Below are 23,563 nucleotides of genomic sequence, written 5' to 3'. Positions count from 1 at the left end.
ACTCTGTTTCCCAGCTCTGTGAGCCCATCCTGATAAATTAAGGCTGTGGCCAGAAGGCAGTCTCTCCCATCCTAGAACCACCCTCCACGACATCCCCTATGGCTTTTATTCACAATTCCACAAGACATAAAACCCCTAAAGTGACTTGTTCCAGGGTAGGGAGTAACACAAAATAAAGATGCCTTCGGCTGGTGTAGAAAACTAGGAAGAAACAATTGGTGATGAGGGGGGAAGGGCACCAGACTCCAGGTGAGAAAGACACTCTTACTCAATCCTGAGCCAAATGAAGACAGAGAAGGCCAAGGTGCCAGCCTGGAGTAGCTGGCATCCCCCAGTGGGATAGGAGGACTAACAGAATGGATGGGTTAGGGGAGGAGGGAGGCAGTGTGGTGGTAGGCAGTGGGAGGGTCCCAACCTGAAGGCTTGCTTCTAACAGAATGGAAAGCAAACCTCCCTAATCTACCATTCTGGACCCAGATGACATTCATACTAGCAGTACAATCTACAAAACACTTCTCTCCAGCCTGCTCCCATCGGTACAGCTTTACCACATAAAATCATTCCTATCCACATTGGAATTTACCAATCTAAGCAAAATACAGTTAGTAACAAAGAAAGGCAATTTTCATATTTTATTATACAATATTGTTCATCATAGAAAAAGCTGTAATATTTTTTAATTAAATACAGAAGCAAATTGTTAGTGTTGCCAGAGAGATTATTTGCCTGCTCTTGAAAAATTTAACAACACCTATTTGCCAACAAAAGAATTGCTTGAATAGAGTCAAATCCTTTGTTCTCCTTTCAGGACCCAGCCTACTGATTTATTTTCTATACAGTGTCTAACACACAGTAGGTACTGAATAAATAATTTACTAAATGGGATGTTCTTTAATCCCTATCCTCTCTCTCCTGACCCTAAACTGGATCCTGACTCACACAATAAAGGACTTCCCTGGTGGCTCAGACAGTGAAGAATCTGACTGCAATGTGGGAGGCCTGGGTTCAATCCCTGCGTCCGGAAGATCCCCTGGAGAAGAGAATGGCAACCCACTCCAGTATTCTGGTGTGAGTGTTCCATAGACAGAGGAGCCTGGTGGGCTATAGTCCATAGGGTTGCAAATAGCCAGACACAACTGAGTGACTTTTCTTCTTTCACAAGATAAAACCCCCACCCATCGATCCCTAGGGCAGTCTGGTGTCTTTCAGTAGCCTTGATACTTAACCATGGTCTCGAGACATTTGCCTGAGAGGAATGACTGAGGGTCTCAGAGAGAAAAAGAAACACACAAGGGCAAGCACAGTAACTAGGCAAAAACAAAAAGATGCTCAGACGAGCAGTGACCAAGAGAGTCAGGGATGGAGACACTGCAGGGGCCAGCAACAGCAAAATGCAGTCAGAGAGACTTAAAATGCACACAGCTCGAGATAAAGAGATTAAAAGGTCGGGCAACAATAATCATCTTGGAAGTTTCTTTCCAGCTTTAACGTTTCATGACAGAGATAATGGCAGAGAGAGAGGAAGACAAGGCAAGAATGAGAGGACAGAGACGAAGGAAGTCAGGGGAGACAGGTAGGTCAGCTGCTGTGACTGCCCATCTCGAGATCTGGCCTTGAACTCTGGTCCTGCCCTCGCCTTACACTCACCGTGCTGGGCTCCTTGATGCCTCAGCACCCATGTGCATCAGGCTCCTACTCTAAGTCCAGTCACATCTCTCCCTTTCTCCACCTGAAGATCTCTGAGCCACTCTGCAAACCATCTCCGCAACATCCTTCACAAGGCTTTCTCACGGCTCCAGCCCATACTCAGCCCCCTCCTTTCCCAGCTCCTTATGCTGGTACAGTTCATATGACATTCATATCCCTAACCACAGGGCAAGCGCTGGGAGTTTGCCCTCAGCTCCTACCAGGGCATCTTGGTTTCCTCAAGAGGGGTTTCAGTTCAGTTCAGTTCATTTCAGCTGCTCGGTCGTGTCTGGCTCTTTGCGACCCCATGGACTGCAGCACGCCAGGCCTCCCTGTCCATCACCAGCTCCCGGAGATTACCCAAACTCATGTCCATTGAGTGGATGATGCCACCCAGCCATCTCATCCTCTGTCGTCCCCTTCTCCTCCTGGTCTTCAATCTTTCCCAGAGGAGTTTCGCAAGGGTCCAAACCCGACCTCATTTATTCCAGGAGTTCCCATGATACCCAGTCCAATGCTGAGTATCACTTCAGTGCTCGGCGAATACTCTGCGGACTAACCAGTCCCCAAGGAGTGCCAACGGGGCAGTCTAACAGTGCACTGGTCTATTAAACAGCTTCCCGGAGGTCGGCCAAGCTGGGGCCATCTCCTGGGCTCCTGCGCCCCCTGCCGGCCAGGAGGGCTCTGCACACAGGACGGAGCGGGCCGGAAGGGCGGTCCTGAAAGGCGCGGGCTCACGGTGGCGTCCGGCCTTGCTGTGGCCCCGGGGGAACCACGCGAGGGTCCTGATGAGGTCGGTGGGTCCAGCCAGGAAGAGCAGCTGTTTTTCTTCCTGGGTGTCGGGGCACATCATCCACGGCCTCCCGGGGGACAGAGCCGCGCCCTGCGCCGTACCGGGGCGCTCAGAGCTTCTCGTCCAGCTCCAGGCCTTCGTTCTCCTGGGCGCCAGCGCGCAGCCGGGGCGGGCTGCCGCCTTGCGTCCCGTTCAGGTAGTTCTGGATGACGGAGGCGCAGTCCAGCCGCTCCATGAGGGTCATGAGGTAGTGCAGCTCCTGGAGGCTGCCATTCTGCTCCTCAAATAGCTCCAGGATGGCTGCCGCGGGGCTGCGCTGACAGGACATGAACCTGGCCAGGAGGTGGGGGGGAGGGGTGTGAGAGGAGGGAGGGGGCCCTGTGTCGAGATCCGCCACCCACCTGCCCCCAGCTCTGGCCCTCATCATGCCTTCTTTCAGGGCACTCTAGATGGTGGGAGGACCCAGGACTTTGAAATCAGAGATTGCCTGGGTCACATCTGAGATTGCACTGGCTCAAAGTCTACTCTACTCTAGGCTTCGGTTTTCTCTTTTCTCACACCAGGGCTTGGATGAGAAGACCTCTGAGGATGCAGAATATCCATCTGCGATGTTCTCTGTTTGCCTTCTCTGCGCCCTACCCCCACCCCAAACACTCCCCACCCTCCCTCTCTCCCAGGCCACATCCTGCCCACCACCAGGGAAATAGTTCTTCCTACCCAGGGCCCTCCCCTGCTCAAAACCCCTCCAGAGTCTCTTTCACCTGCTAACCAAGGCCACTCTCCTGACTTCCCTGCCCACCCACCATTTGGCCTTGCCATGTTTTTCTGACCTTTTCTCCTTGCTCCCATCCTGAACCTTCCTTCCCACCTTAAGCATACCAGACCTGCAGTTGACCCTCTGGCCCCCTCCCCAAGTTGATCCCCTACTTCCCTACCATCTGAAGCGCTTGTTCCCACCTCAGGTGGAGAAGACCATTCTGCACCCCTTAGTCCAGACTCCCATTGCTGCTGCTGCTGCTGCTAAGTCACTTTAGTCGTGTCCGACTCTGTGCGACCCCATAGACAGCAGCCCACCAGGCTCCCCCATCCCTGGGATTCTCCAGGCAAGAACACTGGAGTGGGCTGCCGTTTCCTTCTCCAGTGTATGAAAGTGAAAAGCGAAAGTGAAGTCGCTCAGTCGTGTCCGACTCTTAGTGACCCCATGGACTGCAGCCTACCAGGCTCCTCCGTCCATGGGATTTTCTAGGCAAGAGTACTGGAGTGGGGTGCCATTGCCTTCTCCAAGACTCCCATTAGGCTTTATTATTCTTTTTTATTTAATTGAGGTATATAGTTGACTCTCGAACAACACCACTTTGAGCTGTGTGAGTCCACTTACATGCAGATTTTTTCCAACAGTAAATATTACAATACTACATGGTCCTTGGTTGGTTGAATCTGTGGAGGCTGAACTGTGGATGTGGAGGGCAGCTGTAAGTTATACTAGGATTTCAACTGCATGGAGGGTCACCCCTCTAACCTCTACATTGTGCAGGTCAACTACGTTGTGCAGGTCAACTGTAATTGACATAAGTCTTCATTATTCTTGCTTTAGCCATTTTGTACCTGTTTTCAACTTGCCTCACAATATTGAGTACATAAAAATAATGTCAAAGGAACACATACCTTGATTTTTTTTAAGCTCTCTGTATCCCTTAGTACAGAGTGACCTCCCTGGGTGTTGGGACCATATTTTATTCATTCTGTATCCCAATGCTTAGTATAATTTTTCCAGGACTAGTAGGTACTTGATAAATATTTAATAAAAGAGCAGTGTTTTTTGCTTTTGAGGGAGAATTTTTATTTACTTATGCCACATCCTATGGCATGCAGAATCTTAATTCCCTAGCCAGGGGTTGAACCCATATCTGCAGTGGAAGCACAGAGTCTTAACCACTGAACCACCAGCGACGTCTTTAAAAGTGGGTGATTTTAAAATCTACCTTGTTTTAAGGATCCAGCTCTCATCCCATCTCCTGGGTGCGGTCTTTGACCACTGTTGTCATCATCTGAGTGCTGGAGCTCAGCTCAGAATTGGTCTACTCATCTCTCTATGCAGTGCATAGCTGCACTGCCTGTTTTGCCAATATTTATTGAATTAACATGTGCCATGCACTCAGCTACAGGCTTTACACACATTATCCTGTAGTCTTCCATCCTGCCCCGCAGGGCACAGCATGTCAAGTACTCTGTATGTACCAGTGACTTACATGTGAACTGATTCATTGTTAAGTATTTACCGAGCCAATATTTATGTACTGCACACTGGCCATGAACCAGGCATCGCTCTGCTGCTAAGCTGCTGCTAAGTCACTTCAGTCATGTCCAACTCTGTGTGACCCCATAGACGGCAGCCCACCAGGCTCCCCCGTCCCTGGGATTCTCCAGGCAAGAACACTGGAGCGGGTTGCCATTTCCTTCTCCAATGCATGAAAATGAAAAGTGAAAGTGAAGTCGCTCAGTCGTGTCCGACTGTTTGCAACCCCATGGACTGCAGCCTACCAGGCTCCCCCGTCCATGGGATTTTCCAGGCAAGAGGACTGGAGTGGGGTGCCATTGCCTTCTCCAAGGCATCGCTCTAGGTACCAAGAATACAGTGATAAACAGAAAGATGCCCAGAACCTTCCTGTGGAGTCCCTGTGACTTCCCCTGGTCCTCTCCCCTGGCTTTTTCCTCTCTCACCTGTCATGTCCTCTTCTCTTTGAAGCCATGAGAACAAAGACTGTTGGACCCAAACAAATGAGATCATTGCCAATGAAATCAGTTCTCTTCTGGGAAGTAGGGTGGGGAGTAGCCATTCCCTGACTTCTAAGTCACTCTCGTGTGAATGGTCCAGTCTCCAAGGGGTCCTGAGAACCCCCAACAGTCCACCCTCCGCTCCCATGTGCAGACCTTATCCCTCTTACCGGATTTTCATACCACAGAGCCCCAGATGGGAGGCCAGTCGCCGCCAGTCATTGCCAGTGATGCTGTTTGGCTCCAACAACATCTGCAGCTGCTCGAAGAGCTCTGGGGGCAGCCTGAGGTGGAGGAAAGTGTGTCCTTGAAGGAGAGAATCAAAAGGCCCAGCCTGGCTCCACAGATACCTCAATGCTGTGCTCGCCCTGCAAGCCCAGGGACAGCAATCCCAAACATCCCCTACCCTTCAGAGCAGCCCAAGCAACCCCCACCTCACCTGTTGCAGGGGGGTGGCTGGGTGACTGGGGGTGGGACTGCCCAGGATTCCTCCTCTGATGCCTGGAACCTGAGGATTTCCATGTACTTGGTCTCCAAGCCCTGAGCCAACAGAGGGGCAGGGAACACACTTAGGGATCATGAGACATCCCGTGAGCAAAAAGCCAGGGCACCCACCTCCATTCCTCCCATCTCTGCTTCAGCCAGGAGACACAGCCCCACCCTAACCAATACCCTCTACCCTCTGCTCCCCCAACCCCAGAGCCTTCAGCCTTGAGTTTGCTCACTGAGCTCTTTGGGACCTGGGACATGAAAACCAAACAAGGTACATCCTAGGGCACCAGGAGAAGTGCTGAGTGGGGTCAAGGGCAGGGGAGGTCATCTAATAATAGAGATGCTGAACTCAGGCATATATATGTGCCCCCTTCCTCCATTGTTCTTCTCCTTGGTTACTCCTTCTCGAAGGATACCTTGAGGGGTATCTGCCTAGTTTCCAATAAGATGCCACATGGTTCCCCAAAGATTCCCCTGATTTCTTCCTGTCTTCCTGCAGGAGGGCGGGATCTCTAACTTCCATCCCACCTATTCAAGCCCCTCCTCCTCCTGGGTCACTCTCCATCCGAAGATACACAGCACTGTCTCCCAGATGCAGACAATCTGTCCAGAAAGAAAGTACTTCTCTTTGACGCCCAAGTGCCTCCAGGTTGGAAGAAACCCCTACAGGGTTCATGTAGGGTCTGGTTCTTTTACCCTCCAGCTGGATCCACCCATGGGTGGACAGGAGAGTCAAAGATGGAGCATCACTTGGAGGCCAGACAGTCTCTGCCCCTGGAAGAATGCCCTCTTCACCTCTTGGCTATGTGATCAGAGCCATACTTGCTGGCCACCAGACCCTCGCCTACCTCGTCCACCACTCCCCCGCCCTGCCCTTCCTCAGCCCCTCCGGCCGACTCACATCCTGGAAGGTGTGCATGGTGACAATGATCTCATTGGTCAGCGCTGAGCAATCCTCGTTCTCATTGGCTACAAAAAAGGAGATGTAGCAGGTGAGGGAGGAACAGGCCCAGGAGAGAAGAGAAGAGCAGGACAGAAAATAGACTTCCACAGAAAGACTTTGGAACTCGGAAGCAGCTGTGCCGGCCACCCCATCTTTCTCTCTGTGAAGATCTGCTGTGGCCCCTATCTTTAAAGAGAAGCTCTGCACGCGTGGCCGAATGAGGCGCTGCAGGGCTCCAGGGTGACCAGGAGAGGGGAGGGGAAGGGAGGAGGGGGACGCGGGGCTCCCGGCTACCTGCTTTTCTCCGGAAGCAGAAGGAGCGGAAGGGGCACTTCCCGTGCCAGATGTGCAGGTGCGGCACGAGCTGACAGCTGCTGTCGTCCACGTTCTCCCAACCTGCAGAGAGCAGAGGGCCTCAGGAGGGTGGCCTTCGTTTAAGGGGAGGTCAGGGCAGGAGCAAATGCAGGAGGGTGACTCCAGTGGGTGGCAGGTCCCAGGGCCTGGGCGGGGACCCTGTGCGTGGTCTTCCTTCTTCCAGCACACAGACCCACCCCTCCGCCCTTCCACCTTCCCATCCAACCCCCACCCTCCCATCCTCTAAAAGCAGCACGCATGCGCGCCCTGTCCACACCCACACAACCACACCCTTGGCGCCATGGACAATTCCCGCAGCCAACCCACAAAGGAACGAGGGCAGAAAAGACTGGGCCTCCTCCTCTGACGTGGGCTCAACCAGGCAGGACCATAAAAGCCTCCTCCTCCCGCCCTGCCCCTACGGAGGCAACACCTCTCCTCCCGCTGCTCACCAGCATCATCTGTCCTCCCGCGGAGGGCCCACGGCTGAGTGCAGCAGAGGGAGGTACTGAGCAAAGCCTGGGGCTCCGGGAGGCAGCAGGAGGAGCCAGAAGCACCCTCCTCCTTCGCCCCCCAAGGCTGCTGCATGCCCAGAAGTCTCAAAAAGAAACTTGAGGCACCCAGATTTCCACCTCAGGGAAGGCCCAGACCCCTCCCTCCACGGGGCTCCCGGATGCGCTGTCCCCCGGCTCGGCCTCCCTCACCCTCTGAGATGTATTTGAGTTTCAGGCACTGGTCTCCTCGGGCCCCGGTGAAGTCGAAGAGCTGGCAGGGCCCACGCAGGCGCCCACCGTGCGGCTGCTCGTTGGTCACAGCCCACTGCAGGGCGCAGGGCGTGTTATTGAGGAAGTAGACACGCAGCTGCAGGTGGGACTGCCCCGGGGCCAGCGGCGAGCAGAACACAGCCAGCTGCAGCCACTTTCGGGCTTCCCGGCCCACCGGCGCCTCCAGCACACAGGTGTAGAGGCTGCAGAGAGAGGCGGTGGCAGGGACCACGTGCGATGGGACCGGGGAGGCCGGGACACCAGCCCACCTGCCACCCAGCTCCCACCGCACCAGGGGCCTCTGTGGGGGCCTCCGGGGAGGAAAGGAGAACATTCCAGGCCATGTAGGGAAGAACTAGGGTGGAGGGTTGGCTAGAGGGACGGAATGTGAGTCATGCCAGTGACTGTCACTGGGTCAGTGTAGGAAAGAGTGAAGCTGAGCTGTGGGCCACCATGCATGGCCCTGCTCTGGTCATGGGTGGCAAGGAGACTGGGAGGCAGAGGGTCTAGGATCCTAGAAGGACAGAGCCAAGGACAGACATAACCTGGGATGGAGTCTTAGAGAAATGGAAGGGGCAACGTGCCCTAGACAGCGGGGAGACAGTCCTGAGCCAGGGCACAGAGAAGAGACAGACAATATTAGAGACAGAGGTGGAGACGGGACAGGCTCCTCTAGATAGACGACCAGGGCTGAGCCAGACCTTTCTAGACAGACAGAGGGACCATGGGGGGATGCACAGTCCTGGATGGGGTGGCAGCAAGATAAGCAGCCATAGGCACTGGGACAGAGGGAGTGGGGAAGGATGGGAGATACGGGCTTTGCAGGCCAGCTTGGACAGCATAAGAGGCAGTCCCCGCAGAGAGGTGAGGACGAGGCAGCCAGAAACAGGGGCGGGAAGTCCAGGCCCACAGGCGGGCACCCACCTGAAGTGGGAGAGGTGGATGCGACATTCATCCCGGGAGGTGTGGTCTCCCGGCCGCCCCAACGGCTTCCAGGCCTTGGCGTCCAGCAGGGCGGTGTTGCTGCTGTAGGTGCGGGCCTGGCTGGGCTGCTGGGCACAGTGCTTGAAGGTGAGGGTGCAGGGCTTCAGGAAGGAGGCCCCGTGGGGGCCGCACGCCACCACGGGGCTCACCAGCCCCTGAGCTCGGGACAGCGAGGGGGCATCCGTCAGGTCCCACACCAGGGTCAGCGACACCCGCTCCTGGCGGCCCACAGACACAGCACCTGGGAAGGACGGAGAGCTGAGGGGGCCCTGGCAGGCAGGCACACCCCTGCCGCAGAGGAGGCCCGGCCAGAGCGGGAGAGGATGCGGGCCGGTACCACAAGCAAGTCGTCCCCCTCCTCCGAGGGATGCTGCAAGCTCACTCAGGCTCTTGTGTGAATTTGCAAAGGGTGCTCTTCCTCCAGACACTTTACTTCCCTTTTAGGGAGAACTGTCGTAACAGACTGTTCATTAGAACAAGGCCCTTTGCCTCCACCTGCCACGAAACTGTCATAAAAATGTGTAGTATATCCATCTTTGGAGTCAAGAAAGACGTACACGAAACATACAATTTTCAAATTTAGGAAGGTGTCTCTGAATGGTGCTCTCTTGGGGTTGGCGCCCCTGTCTAATACGTAACATGAACAGCTGTAGGCTGAGAAGGGAGCTGGGTGCTGTTACCTGGAGGGATGAGCAGGGAAATGCCTGTATCCTGGAGCATCAGGCAGCCACCGCGGTGGTCCACCTCTCGAGCAGAAAACACCAACAGTTTGTGCATCAGCTGCCGGATGATGGTCTGGCCTTGGGTGGGCGTGTGCAATTCCTGATAGAAGGTGGCCACCTCCTGCAGCGTGGCTGGCTGGCCTGCCCTGGAGGACTCATCTTCCGGTCGAGGAGTGGGAAGGGGCGCTGGCTCCTCTTGGCTCTCCAGCTCCCAGCAGGCCCCCAGCAGCCGGCGAGGACAGTGCCATCGAAGGCACTGGACCAGGAGCACGGCACTCGCCACTGGAACCCCCACCAGCAGTAGAAACTGGGTGGGCTGGAAGGAGCTCTCATAGGAGCACATCCGCCTGGTCGCTTGATGCTGCCGGTTGCCCTGCACCCACGTGCCAGCCGAGGCCAAGGGCCTGGGGAAGAGAGTCAGTGTCACGTGAGCCGTCGGAGGCTAAGACCTGGCTTCTAAGTGGCTGCAGTGAGGAGGGAGCAAATTGTCTTCATCCCAGCATACCCCATGCACCCCAGTCAGATCAATTTCCTTAACAGAACTTCACCGATCTCTCCCTCCCTCCGTCTCTCTATTTCCCTCTCTCTCCCTCAAGAACCTGCCGTGACTCCCCATGCCCTAATTAATTTCACCTCTCACTAGACAGAAAGACCTTGGGTTTGGAGTTAGAGGATGTGAATTCACATGCCACCTTGGTCACTGCCTGAGTGAGCTTGTCCTATTGTTTAAGGTACCTCAGTTTCTACCTCTGTCTAAATAGAGCCCTTGATCTCCATGGGCCGACAGAAGGTGAAAGAAAGTGAAGTCGCTCAGTCGCGTCCGACTCTCTGCGATCCCATGGGCTATAGTCTACCAGGCTTCTCTGTCCATGGGATTTTCCAGACAAGAGTACTGGGGTGGGTTGCCATTTCCTTCTCCAGGGGATCTTCCTGACCCAGGGATGGAACCCAGGTCTCCTACATTGCAGGCAGATGCTTTACCCTCTGAGCCACCAGGGAAGCCCATGGAAAGTCTTAAAATAGAAAAGCAAGGACTTTCCTGGTGGCACAGTGGGTGAGAATCTGCCTGCCAATGCAGGGGACATGGGTTTGATCCCTGATCCAAGAAGATCCTGAACCCAAGCTCTAGAGCCCTCAGCTGCAACGAATGAGCCCTTGCACCACAACCACTGAAGCCCGCACACCTGGAGCCTCGCTCAGAAGCCAGGGAAGCCGCTGCAATGAGAAGCCTGTGCGCAGCAGCTGGAGTGTCTCCCGGGCTCCACAACTAGCGAAAGCCCAAGCACAGCAACGAAGACCCAGCACAGCCACAATAAATAAATGCATGAATAAAAAATAAATATAGCAGAGTGTCAACAAAGATATATATATGCACAAAGGATTTTTTTAAAATAGAAAATGAAGTCACAAAGGGCTAGACATCCTCTGATCTCATTAATGTAGATAGCAAAACTAGATTGAAGTGTAGATATATATTTATGAGTGTGTATATGTAAGTGAGGAGAAGGCAATGGCAGCCCACTCCAGTACTCTTGCCTGGAAAATCCTATGCACGGAGGAGGCTGATGGGCTGCAGTCCATGGGGTCGCTAAGAGTTGGACATGACTAAGCGACTTCACTTTCACTTTTCACTTTCATGTACTGGAGAAAGAAATGGCAACCCACTCCAGTGTTCTTGCCTGGAGAATCCCAGGGACGGGGGAGCCTGGTGGGCTGCCGTTTATGGGGTCACATAGAGTCGGACATGACTGAAGTGACTTAGCAGCAGCAGCAGCAGCATATGTAAGTGATGGGCTTCCCGGGTGGTAAAGAACCTGCCTGCCAATGCAGGAGACATAAGAGACACAAGATCCCTGGGTTGGGAAGGTCCCCTGGAAGAGGCCATGGAAACCCACTCCAGTGTTCTTGCCTGAAGAATCCCATGGACAGAAGAGTGTAGCGGGCTACAGGCCATAGGGTCCCACAGAGGTGGACACGACTGAAGTGACTTAGCATGCACACATGCGCGATTTAAGTGATAGAGAAAAGTCCGCAGCAGAGCTGTGTAATAAAAAATATAATGTGAGCCACAGATGTGCTTTTATACTTTCTAGAGTCTACATTAAAAAAGTAAAAAGAACCAGGAGAAATTAATTTTTAATATATTTTATGTAACCCAGTATATTCAAAATAATATGTTGACAGATAATCAATGTAAATTTATTGCAATATTTTACATTCTTTTTTCATTACAAGTCTTTGAAGTCCATGTGTATTTTACACTCACAGCGCATTGCAATTGATATTCTGTCTACTTCAAGGACTCAGCAGCAACATGTTCTAGTGATTCCTGCCTTGGACATGCGAGTCTGGGGGAGGACAACCTCCAAACTATTCTTATTGGTTGTCACTGAAAGAGATGAGAAATTGGGGGAGCTGGAAGGTGTAAAAGAGGACTTTCTATTTTCTTAAACCCTTTTTTCTGTAGTCTGAATTTTTCACATTCAAGCTTGTCTTTCTATTAATCTTCTAATTCTTTTTAAACACTATTAAAAGTGGGAAAAAATAGCCTCTCAGACTGATGATGAGGATGGCATGAGATCGTGTGAAAATCTCTTGTAGATGATAAACCCTGTCCAAATACGTGTGTTTTATTTATGCCCCTCCTTCTGCTAGAGAGGTCAGAGGGTAACTCACAGGGATATATTTAATATATATATATATATATATATATATATTCTACAAGAGTAACAAAAGTTAAAAGTGGAAGCAGAAAGAGAAAGAAAACCCAAAGTGAGGTCTCCAGGTGAAGTCCACCAGGTTCCCAGGGTCAGATGGGGGCCTGTGCTGTCCAGCAGCATCCCCCTAAAGATGCCAGCTCTTGGGACTTCCCTGGCGGTCCAGTGGTTAAGAATCTACCTTGCACTGCAGGGGCTTGGGTTCGATCCCTGGTTGGGGTAACTAAAATCCCACAGGCCACTGAGCCCTCTAGGCCTGCGTGCCCCAACTGGAGAGTGTGAGTGTGCCAACTACAGAGGCCACATGCTGCAGCTAAGACCTGATGCAGCCAAATAAATAAACAAATAATTTTTTAAAAAGATGCCAGCTCTTCCCCAGGTCTTCTCCTCCAACTTATCCTCTTCCTCCCTTAATTTGCACCCTCAGCAAGACTGGGCTCTGCACAGCTGGTGAAGTCTAAGCTTTGGCCTTTGTTCCTGCTGTCCTCTGCTTCACGCTGTCACCCTCTGCCTGCTTCACTCGCCTGGACCACTCTTGCTTAGTAGTGCCCCCTGCCAACCCCCACTCACCAGCCCTTGACGGTTTCGCCCTCCCTGACCACCATCCTCCCACCATATTAACTGTTTATTTTAATTTTTTTCTTGGCCACACTGCACAGCATGTGGTATCTTAGTTCCCTGTCCAGGGATCAAATACACATCCCCTGCATTGAAAGCTCAAAGACTTAACCACCAGGAAGTCCAGGACCACCAGGGAAGTCCATACTGATTGATTCTTGATCACATGCTGTCCTGTATGGATTTCCACTCAAATGAGCAATTTCTGAGCACCCACTGTGGCCTAGGCATTGTCCTGACACAATGGCATCTTACTTGGCTCTCAAAGAGCTTCTGAGAGCATGGGATTCATTTACTCCGAGGTTGAGTTCTGTGAGACACCACATCCTCCTTCTGAGTCCCCAGGGTCCCCATGGTTGATCCACTAGGATCTGCACTGGTGAATTATTCCCTCACTCATACCTTGTGGCTCAGCTGGTAAAGAATCCGCCTGCAATGCGGGAGACCTGGGTTCAATCCCTGGGTTGGGAAGATCCCCTGGATAAAGGAAAGGCTACACACTCCAGTATTCTGGCCTAGAAAATTCCATGGAATGTATAGTCCATGGGGTCACAAAGAGTCGGACACGACTGAGCGACTTTCACTTCACACCCCTAACCCCGACCTGAGGCTGCGCCCCCAAGCACCTGCTCCACCCTTGCCCACCTTCTTTCATCCTTCTCAAGACCCATGAAACCTAAGCCCCCTTCCCAGCTCCCCCTGGCCAGGGGCTAAAGCGCCTATGTATCTTCAGGATGGAGCCCTGGGGTAGGATCTATTTCCCCCATGTCTTCATTGAAACTATAGACAAGAAGGGAAGGCGTGACGTTGCTCCCTCGGCCTTAACATCTAACCCTGCAGACGGTGGCCCTGGCGGGGCGCATGAGTGGAATAAGTGAGCTGGCGATGCCTGAATCTGGCGGAGATGGGGATCAGAGCCACAGGCTTCCCTTTACATCCCGTTCAATCCTCGCAGTCCTTCCGCAGTAAAGATAATTGGAATTATAACTGTAATAATAATAGCTAACATCCACAGAGCCAGGGTGTTACAGCGCTCTACGTGGCCCAGCTCATTTGATCCTCACAGCAGCTTTATGAGCTAGCTGTTATTTTTATCTCATTTCCCAGATAAGGAAGCCAAGTTTCCTCCCCCAGTGAGGGCAGAGGATGGATTATTAAGCTACAACTGAAGGCAGAAGGAAAGGATGAGCAAGGATGACAAGAGCTTCCAGAAACACTCCCTTTCTCTCCCTGCCCCTTCTTTTTCCCCGAGGTCTCTTCCTTTTCACTTCTAGAGGAATTGAAGTTGAAAGAGAAAGCAATGAAAATAAATAGAAGGAAAAACAAACATAAGGAGCTAAAGGCACATCCTTGGTGCCACAGCGAATGACGCTCTCGCCTACCCCCTGCCCACCGAGGCACCAGCAGCAGGAGATGGGCCAGCTGTAGGGAAAGAAAGGCGGGGCTCACTCTGTTTCTATAGCAACAGCTTTTATAGGGCCTCCAAAGACCAGAGTCCAAATCCCCTCCACTGCATTGGGTGGTGCAGCAGAGTCCCCTTGTCCTACCTTCCAACCTGGAGGGCCTCTCACAGGAGCCAATTCATTACCTGGCCTGGAGCAGGTAACTCCTCCCTCCTCTCAGCCCCCTTTCTGCAGGCTGACAGCTCTCCCGGCTGTGTTGGTCCTCACCCCATCCTTCTCTTTGCCCCCAGGAAGGGAAAGGGTACCGAATATATAGCGTAACAGCCTGGTACCTGCAGACTGGACCCTCCCAACCCCATGGCTGACCCTTTGGTACCCAGCTCTCCAGTATGTCCTGCCCCAGACTCTGGATCATCCTGGGTAGCACTTTCCCAAGATGACAGTATTTTAGGATGCGCCATCACCTGTCCCTAAGGAGTTGCTTCCTCCAACACAAGGATCCAGGCTCCTGTTGCAAAGTTCTGCTCATATTCTTTAAGGAAACTCTCAACCCCTCTCCACATCACTGCTTCTTATTGGATCTACTGCTGAAAGATCTCCAATTATACATAAAACGTGTACCAGGAAAGTGAGCCCCAGCCTAAGTCATGAGCTGCATTCTCCGAGTGCCTCCCCTGGTCCTCACACGCACTGGGCTGTGGCCCTCTGCCGAGCCCCTTCCTTCTCCCTCCTCCAGCACCGGGTCTCCACACCTGCCAGCCTCACCTGAGCTGGCCTAGCTCCACCCCAGGGCCCCAGATAGCCCCATCTTAACGCTCAGCCCACCCCCGGCTGCCCCAGGGGGTGCGCACCTTACCGTGTAGGTGACCCCAGAGGCTGCCGGCTTGTCCAGGAACAGCAGTTCCTTCTCTGAGAAACAGAGAAGTCAGCCAGACTCCGTCACCAAGCCCGCGGACAAGTGGAGGCGGGCGGGGAATTCAGGGAATTCAGGCAGGAGTGGCCTGGCGCTTCCCGCTTCCCGCTTCGGCAGAGTCCTGCCTCCCAGCCGCCCCAAAGAGGGGTGGGGAGTCTGTCCTGTATGCTGGCAAAGTCCAGACGAGGTGAGGGAGGATCCAAAAGTCCGTGGACTTACCCATCTAGGTCTGGAAGGGAGGGACAGAGGGAGACAACCTGGGTACAGGTAAGGCCTCTCTTGACTGCCCTCTGCTGGTCAGTGGCTGCTGCAACAGCACAAGGTAGGAGGAACCCTAACGAGGGCTTCTCAAACTGTAATGTGTACATGAACCGTCTGAGGGACCTTGTAAGAATGCAAGTTCTGACCCATTGGCCTAAGGTGGGGCCTGAGGTTCTCTATCTTAGAAGCCCCCAGGTGATGGCACTGTGGGCCTGCCCAGGGAGCTTGGTAGTGGCTTAGTTGCTGAGTTGTGCCCAACTCCTGTGACCCCATGGACTGTAGCCCACCAGGCTCCTCTGTCCATGGGATTTCCCAGGCAAGAATACTAGAGTGGGTTGCCATTTCCTTCTCCAGGGGGTCTTACCAACCCAGGGATCGAACCCACATCTCCTGCTTTGCAGGTGGATTTTTTACTGCTGAGCTTAGACAATGCCTAGTTCTACCCACTTCCTGCACAGATATGACAGTGAAGACACTGGGCTAATGGCCCACAAGTTGCTGGTGGCATTGGGGCACAACCATACCCACTCCCTACTGAGGCTCTTTCCACTGCCCACAGGGTTGATGCCACTCTGGATGTTTGCCAGCCTGGTCCTTCCTTTGTCACTCTGCCACTGGGATTAAAGCTCCCTTGGCAGAGGGAGGTTTTTCCAGCCATCTGCTCCATTATCTTCAGCTCTAGGTAGAGCCCGATCGATCCAAAGTAGGTGTTTAATAAAGACTTGGACGATAGAGTGAACCAGCTGAGAGGAAAGAGGAAGCATTTTGGGATCCAGACTGCCAGCACTGAACCCGGTGACCCACGTGCTGACTGTGTAATCATAGGTTAGTTGTTCAATCTTTCTGAGCCTCACTTCCTGGCCTGTCAAAAGCACATGATAATATTTACCTTGAGAGGGATAAAGATGGTCATTATTAAGCTAATAAACATAAAGCGCACACCAGGGCATGGTTACTCAGAAGTGGTAACTTGTTGCCATGGTCTGGCCTCCTGCAGCGGAGGTCTCTCCCAGCCCCACATTGATCATCACCCATAGAAAATGAGTAACTGCTGCTCCTTTCATCTTAGTTAATGATTCTCTAGCTTCTTGTCCCAAACTGCAACCCCCACCCCTGTGCCGCCTTCCCTGGGAGGAGGGGATAAATACCTCCCAGAGGTGCCCAGGTCCCCAAAGTGGAGAGATGGGGCAAAGGAAGGGTGGAGAGTAGCCAACCTGGGGAGAGGACCGCCTGTCTAAAGCACAAGCAAGAAAGAGGTGCTCGGAACTTTGGGGGATGAAGAGGGGAGCGGTTGGTCTTTGCTGGACAAAGCTCTGAGACGCACAGGTGGCTGCCTTTTTCTCTGAGTCATGAGATTCCAGGGGCTTGCGAAACATCTGTCAATCTATTCCAAGCCAGGATGGGCCATGTGAGCTAGCGGTCAATAACGAGGGGCTACATCTCATGAGATCATTTCCGAAGCTGGGGCTTGTTTCACTGGGGACAGCCCCAGTTACATCTGAGGGTCCCTGCCACCCCTACAGACACAAAGCTGGTTCGTGCGATGCAGAGACCAAGATGCCAGGCATCAGAAGCCTGGCAGCCTGGGGCTCAGCCGTCTCAGGAGGTTCAGGTTGCACAGCACCAATGCCTCAGTAGTTTCATCAAGGGGGCGGGCCCTCCAGAGACTGGGTCTAGTAGACCAGGGGACCCTCTGCGGAGAGGAACCCTTCTGGGCCATACAGGCAGCAACCTGGACTCCCCAGCTAATGCCATCACCCTTGTCACTGGAGAAAGGCAGTCCAGCTGGGAGCCCCGCTCCACCCTTCTCCCTGTCCCCACCCTCCTCTGCCTTCCACACATCACACAACTCTGGCGCTCAGTCTGGGAGGTGTGCTGCCTGAGGTAAGGGGAAACACAGGACTGAGAATAAATAAGGAGGCACCAGCAGTTGGAGGAGAACAGGAAAAAAGCATTGAGGGTGGTGGGAGCAGGGAAACCTCCAACACTGGATGGAAAACTAGAAATGATAGAGAGACAGGAAGGCAGAAGGGGAAGAAACAGACAATGAGAAGCAGAGAATAAATAGAAAGATGCACAGGCCAGCAGGATGGTCAGCCCTGTCCCCGGAACCTCCAGGACAGGTTCATGGGCCCTTGACAGAAGAGGATGGTGTAGACTGTCACTCCAGACACTGAGAAAAATCACCTTTTTTCCCCTTCAAATTCTGGCAATCATGGGGACAAGGTTGAAATATCACAGGCAAATGAGAAGCATGATATTGGGTGGGGGATCTTGGTTGGAGGAACTACCCAGGTGGCTCAGAGATAAAGAATCCACCGGCAATGCAGGAGACTCGGGTTGTAACCCTGGGTTGGGAAGATCCCCTGGAGAAGAGCGTGGCTACCCAGTCTGGCATTCTTGCCTAGGAAATCCCATGGACAGAGGAGCCTGCTGGGCTACAGTCCATGGGTTTATAAGAGTAAGGCACGACTTAGCAACCAAACAATAGCTTCCTTCGGAGGACGGTCTGTCCCTCACCCTGCTTGCAAAGGAAGACGCAGAACAAAATGCAAGTAAGCATGGGAAGGGAAGTCACTCAGTCATGTCTGACTCTTCGCGATGCCATGGACTGCAGCCTACCAGGCTCCTCTGTCCATACGATTTTCCAGGCAAGAGTACTGGAGTGGGGTGCCATTGCCTTCTCTGCCTTACTTTGCTGCTGCTGCTGCTGCTGCTGCTAAGTCATTTCAGTCATGTCCGGCTCTGTGCAGCCCCATAGATGGCAGCCCACCAGGCTCGCCCGTCCCTGGGATTCCCCAGGCAAGAACACTGGAGTGGGTTGCCATTGCCTTCTTCAAGTAAGCACGGCAGCGTTTTAATCAGAGACCAAGTGGTTGTTCCCTTGAGAGATCAGGCCACAAGACATCTGAGTGCTTGTGTTTGTGGCCCCGACCCTCTGGAAGTGGAGAGATGGAGGCAGAACCTCCCCCAGCCTTTCAGGGTAGATGAGAACTTCAGAGAAAGGAACCCATAGTGTCATTCAGCTGAGTCTGAACTTGGGTGGGAACTCTGGCAGAGTGGGCCCTTGGGGTTTTCCGGTCTGGAATTGTGAGATAAGCCTGGGGCAGATGTGCTGGTTGGTTCTGGACTGGAAAGGAAGCCCAGGGTTCTCTGGCTCCTGTCTTCCAAATGTGGTTCTTACAAGTTGGTTATGTTGGCTTGGTTGAGTTTGATCTCAGACACTGCCCTCCATCAAGGGCCTGCTATGTACCTGGCCAAGTGCCATCCACTGTGGGAGGCAGAAGAGATGCGTGATCCTGGACCTGAGATCCAGGAGTCAGACACACTGGGGGAGAGGAGTCTTTCACTGAGAAGCAGTTGTCAGTCCTAGACAGGACACTCTTGAGTCCCACATGAGTGGTATGGAGAAAGTAAGTCCATGGAACGTGGAAAAGGGGGAAGGCAGCGTTGGCTCAGAGGAGGGGGCTGGGCACAGACCCCAGGGCGCGTCCAGGACTAGACCTCCTATGAGAGGCTCAGGCCAGGGAAGAGTGTCAGGTAGGAGGAGACAGGCAGGCAGATGCGGGGAAGGCTATCATCAGCGTGTTCTCTGCCTCCCCAGATCGCACCTCCTCCAGGAGAATGTGGCCTCAAGGGGCCATCTTCGTGATCCTGCCCCTTCTGGGACCCACCCTTGTCTGGCTGCTCATCCATCACTCGATGTCTGACTGGTGTGACAGCCTGAGAGAGCTGCCCTGGTGCCCACCGCACAGAGTCTTGTTGCTGGTGTGGACAACCATCTACTCCATCAAGGGGCAAGTCCCTGCTTCTCATGCCCTGGGCTGGGAGCAAGTCCCCCATCCCTGAATTGCTGCCGCACGCTGGTCTCTAAAGGGATGGGACCTCATCTTGCCTCTTTCGGGGTGTCTCCTCTATACCTGCCTAGGATTCCAGCCCACCCTCCCTTACCTGCCCCCTGCCCTCAAAGGATGTCTAGACCCACTTACCCCCTGTTTCAGCCCACAGGATTTTCTTTTGGCAACCACAAGGCTCCATTTACCATGAGTCAGCTCCTCTGAGCATTGTCCACAGCTATGCCTCCCATCTGGTGTGGAAGGGCCTGGGGTGGTGGGGGGGGCTTTGGGCAGCCGCTGGCACTGCCCCTCGGTCTCTACGCTGTGCAGCTCACCATCAGCTGGGCTGTCTTGATTCTCCTGTCGGCAGCCCACACCCCCAGCCTGGTAAGGCACCAGAGCTCAGCAGTGGGGCAGGGGACAGGGCAGGGAGGTTGCAAGCCCTCCGAAGCAGGGAGCAAGGCACATCAGGTGCAGGCAGGTAGTGGCGGGGCAGGCTGCACCAAGCACAGAGCAACTTGGCTCGCTGGCTCCAGGGTGCTGCAGAAAGGTCAAGGGCAACTCCCAGGGCAGCCCTCCTGACTGCCCTGCCCCCGCCCAGGCCCTGCTGCACCTGCCGCTGCTCTTCGGGCTGGTGATGAGCACGGCTCTGATCTGGCACCCCATCAACAAGCTGGCCACCCTGCTGCTGCTGCCCTACCTGGCCTGGCTCACTGTGGGCGTTTCCATCACCTATCACTTGTGGAGGGACAGCCTTTGTCCCGAGGACGGGCCCCCAAGGGGAGAGGGGTGACTGAGGCCAGGATCAGGGGAGAGGAGGGAGGCGGGGGTGGGGGCAGAGGAGACCACAGGCAGGGCTGTGGAGGGGACAGTGGTGAGTCCCTGAAGGTGACTTGATCCAATGCGGCCACTGTCCTGGGTCCCCTCATGCCACTTTCCATTAGGATTCAGAGGCACGGGAGAGGGGGAAACAGTTCACATTCAATATAAAGTAATACATCCTGTATTAACAGGAATTAATTTAGTAGTAATAGCATCAGTGAATAAAATCCTAACTAACTTTCCGGGTATGATGTGAAGCGTGTGAGGTTCAGGACAGCTGGGTGGGAATGGACATGTCTGTGTGTGTGTGTGTGTGTGTGTGCACGCACACATGAATGAAGGTGTGAATGCCCTGCCAAACCTCACTCAAAATTTGGGACTTAAAGCCACAGAAAAATAAAGTAAGAAAGGATACCAATTATCTTGTCAAACTATATATTTATTGCTTATTTTATATTATGTATCATAATATATACATATATATTATATACCACCTATATAATAATATATTCCATATTCTATTAATCTTATTTAATTTATTTTAATTTTTTTATATTGGCATATAGTTGATTAACAATATTCTATTAGTTTCAAGTGTGCAGCAAAGTGACGCACTTATACATATATGTGTATCTACACTTTTTCAATTTCTATAATTAATTTATTTGAATTAATCATATTAATTACATTGATAACATAATATATAGTTATATGATACATTGTGCATTATATATGTCATACTACTCTTTTTCAATTTCTATAATTAACTTTAATTAATTATATTAATTACACTAATAACAATATAATACAGTTATACGATACATTATCCATTATATATGTCATGCTAAGACCTTAAGTCATTATATCTGATAAGATTATAGATCCTTTTTATTTTTGCCCTCTTATACTATTAGTTTTTTACATCAATTAATCATTATTAATAAGAAAACATGTTGAGAAAGATGTAAGCCCCAGTGCTGATTAGTGAATTGAGGAGGAGTTTTTTGTCCAGCCTTCTCTCTTATCTTACTTCTCTTTCTAAACCTTCCTAATTTTTTTTTTATTTTCCTCTCTTCCGTCCTCTTGCTTTCTTCCCTTGTTGTCTCAAAGCCCTGATGGTGGCAAGAATTGATGGCCCCAGAGCTGCCTCCCTAAATCTTAAACAAGGCCAGCTGGAAGGCCCAGGTGCCTTGTGGAAGGAGCTTTTAAAAATATCAACCAGACTCTAGGGATGCGCCTGGGCATCGGTGTTTTTAAAACTGCCAGGACTTCCTCATGTGCAGCCCACCTGAGAACCTCCACTGAGGGTGTTCCAGAGCCACCTGGAAGCTTTTCAAAGATGCAAAGGGACTTCCCTGGTGGTCCAGGGGTTAAGACTCCATGCCCCCAATGCAGGGGCATGGGTTCAGTTCCTGGTCAGGGAACCAAGATCCCACATGCAGCCAAAAACTTAATAGAAATGCATGTTCCTCGTACCCTACCCAAGACCTAAGAATCAGAACTTTGGGGGTGAGCTTAGGCATCTTTGGATTTATTTCTTGCCTGGAGAATCCCAGAGACGGGGGAGCCTGGGGGGCTACCATCTCTGGGGTCGCACAGAGTCGGACACGACTGAAGCGACGCAGCAGCAGCAGCACTTCCATCAGCTGCTCACTGAAATTAGAGCACTCCAAGCACGGATGGTCTTTCAGGGCTCTCTTTACTGTGACAGCCTTAGATCCTGTGGGTTGAGTTCTGGGTCTGGGACCAAACGTATCCCCGTGGGGGATCCAAGGACCACACAGGGGGAACATCGTGTCCTCCAGACCACAATGCCGGAGGACATTATCATTTGGGAAGGGGACAGGCTGTTCCTGGAGCTCACCAAGGAAGGAGAAGCGAGAAGGAATCTCTCCTCCCAGCCTCCTCTGGGCATGCTCTGCCCAGCGGGGCCCATGGGTCACCTGTGTTCCACCTGCCCTTGTGTCCCCAGCCCCAGTGTGGCACAGGACACAGAGAAGCTGTTCATTTATCTTTGATTGATTAAATAAAGGAACAGATTGTCCCATTAAAGTATAATGCTGACCAGCCCCCACCTGCCCCTGACCCTGGACCAACTGAAGAAGCCTCCCTTTGCAGGGAGGGAATGGCAGTCATTGGAGAAGGGCATGGCAATCCACTCCAGTATTCTTGCCTGCAGAACCCCATGGATAGAGGAGCCTGGAAGGCTATGGTCTATCAGTTCAGTTCAGTTCAGTTCAGTCTCTCAGTCGTGTCCGACTCTTTGCGACCTCATGAATCGTAGCACGCCAGGCCTCCCTGTCCATCACCAACTCCCGGAGTTCACTCAAACTCATGTCCATGGAGTCGGTGATGCCATCCAGCCATCTCATCCTCTGTCGTCCCCTTCTCCTCCTGCCCTCATCCCCTCCCAGCATCAGAGTCTTTTCCAATGAGTCAACTCTTCACATGAGGTGGCCAAAGTACTGGAGTTTCAGCTTTAGCATCAGTCCTTCCAAAGAACACCCAGGACTGATCTCCTTTAGGATGGACTGGTGGGATCTCCGTGCAGTCCTAGGGACTCTCAAGAGTCTTCTCCAATACCACAATTCAAAAGCATCAATTCTTCAGTTCTCAGCTTTCTTCACAGTCCAACTCTCACATCCATACATGACCACTGGAAAACCATAGCCTTGACTAGACAGACCTTTGTTGGCAAAGTAATATCTCTGCTTCTGAATATGCTATCTAGGTTGGTCATAGCTTTCCTTCCAAGGAGTAAGCGTCTTTTAATTTCATGGCTGCAATTACCATCTGCAGTGATTTTGGAGCCCAAAAAAATAAACTCTGACACTGTTTCCACTGTTTCCCCATCTATTTCCCATGAAGTGATGGGACCGGATGCCATGATCTTCGTTTTCTGAATGTTGAGCTTTAAGCCAACTTTTTCACTCTCCTCTTTTACTTTCCTCAAGAGGCTTCTTAGCTCCTCTTCACTTTCTGCCATAAGGGTGGTGTCATCTGCATATCTGAGGTTATTGATATTTCTCATGGCAATCTTGATTCCAGCTTGTGCTTCTTCCAACCCAGCATTTCTCATGATGTACTCTGCATAGAAGTTAAATAAGCAGAGTGACAATATACAGCCTTCACGTACTCCTTTTCCTATTTGGAACCAGTCTGTTGTTCCATGTCCAGTCCTAACTGTTGCTTCCTGACCTGCATATAGGTTTCTCTAATTTCCCACAGTTTATTGTGATCTACACAGTCAAAGGCTTTGGTATAGTCAATAAAGCAGAAATAGATGTTTTTCTGGAACTCTCTTGCTTTTTCCATGATCCAGTGGATGTTGGCAATTTGATCTCTGGTTCCTCTGCCTTTTCTAAAACCAGCTTGAACATCTGGAAGTTCTCGGTTCACGTATTGATGAAGCCTGTCTTGGAGAATTTTGAGCATTACTTTACTAGCGTGTGAGATGAGTGCAATTGTGCAGTAGTCTGA

General features: G+C 52.1%; 2 protein-coding genes across 2 annotated transcripts; one reads left to right on the top strand and one right to left on the bottom strand.

Annotated features, from left to right (window-relative positions):
• UNC5CL (unc-5 family C-terminal like) lies at positions 620-15,378 on the bottom strand. The gene is made up of 9 exons (XM_018039294.1): positions 15,103-15,378; positions 9,472-9,917; positions 8,732-9,032; positions 7,748-8,010; positions 6,984-7,085; positions 6,648-6,715; positions 5,694-5,794; positions 5,425-5,538; positions 620-2,811 (listed from the first exon to the last, which is right to left on the bottom strand). Exons 2-9 carry the CDS (start codon positions 9,854-9,856, stop codon positions 2,589-2,591), a joined length of 1,557 nt encoding a protein of 518 aa, XP_017894783.1. The 5' UTR covers positions 9,857-9,917; positions 15,103-15,378; the 3' UTR covers positions 620-2,588.
• On the top strand, positions 19,050-20,054 carry TSPO2 (translocator protein 2). The gene is given in 4 exon segments (XM_018038659.1): positions 19,050-19,222; positions 19,500-19,536; positions 19,538-19,648; positions 19,863-20,054. Coding segments are annotated over 4 exon segments (513 nt in total).

Source organism: Capra hircus, chromosome 23, assembly GCF_001704415.2.
Source record: "Capra hircus breed San Clemente chromosome 23, ASM170441v1, whole genome shotgun sequence".
NCBI lineage: Eukaryota > Metazoa > Chordata > Mammalia > Artiodactyla > Bovidae > Capra > Capra hircus.
This window is presented reverse-complemented; position numbering and strand designations above follow the sequence as displayed.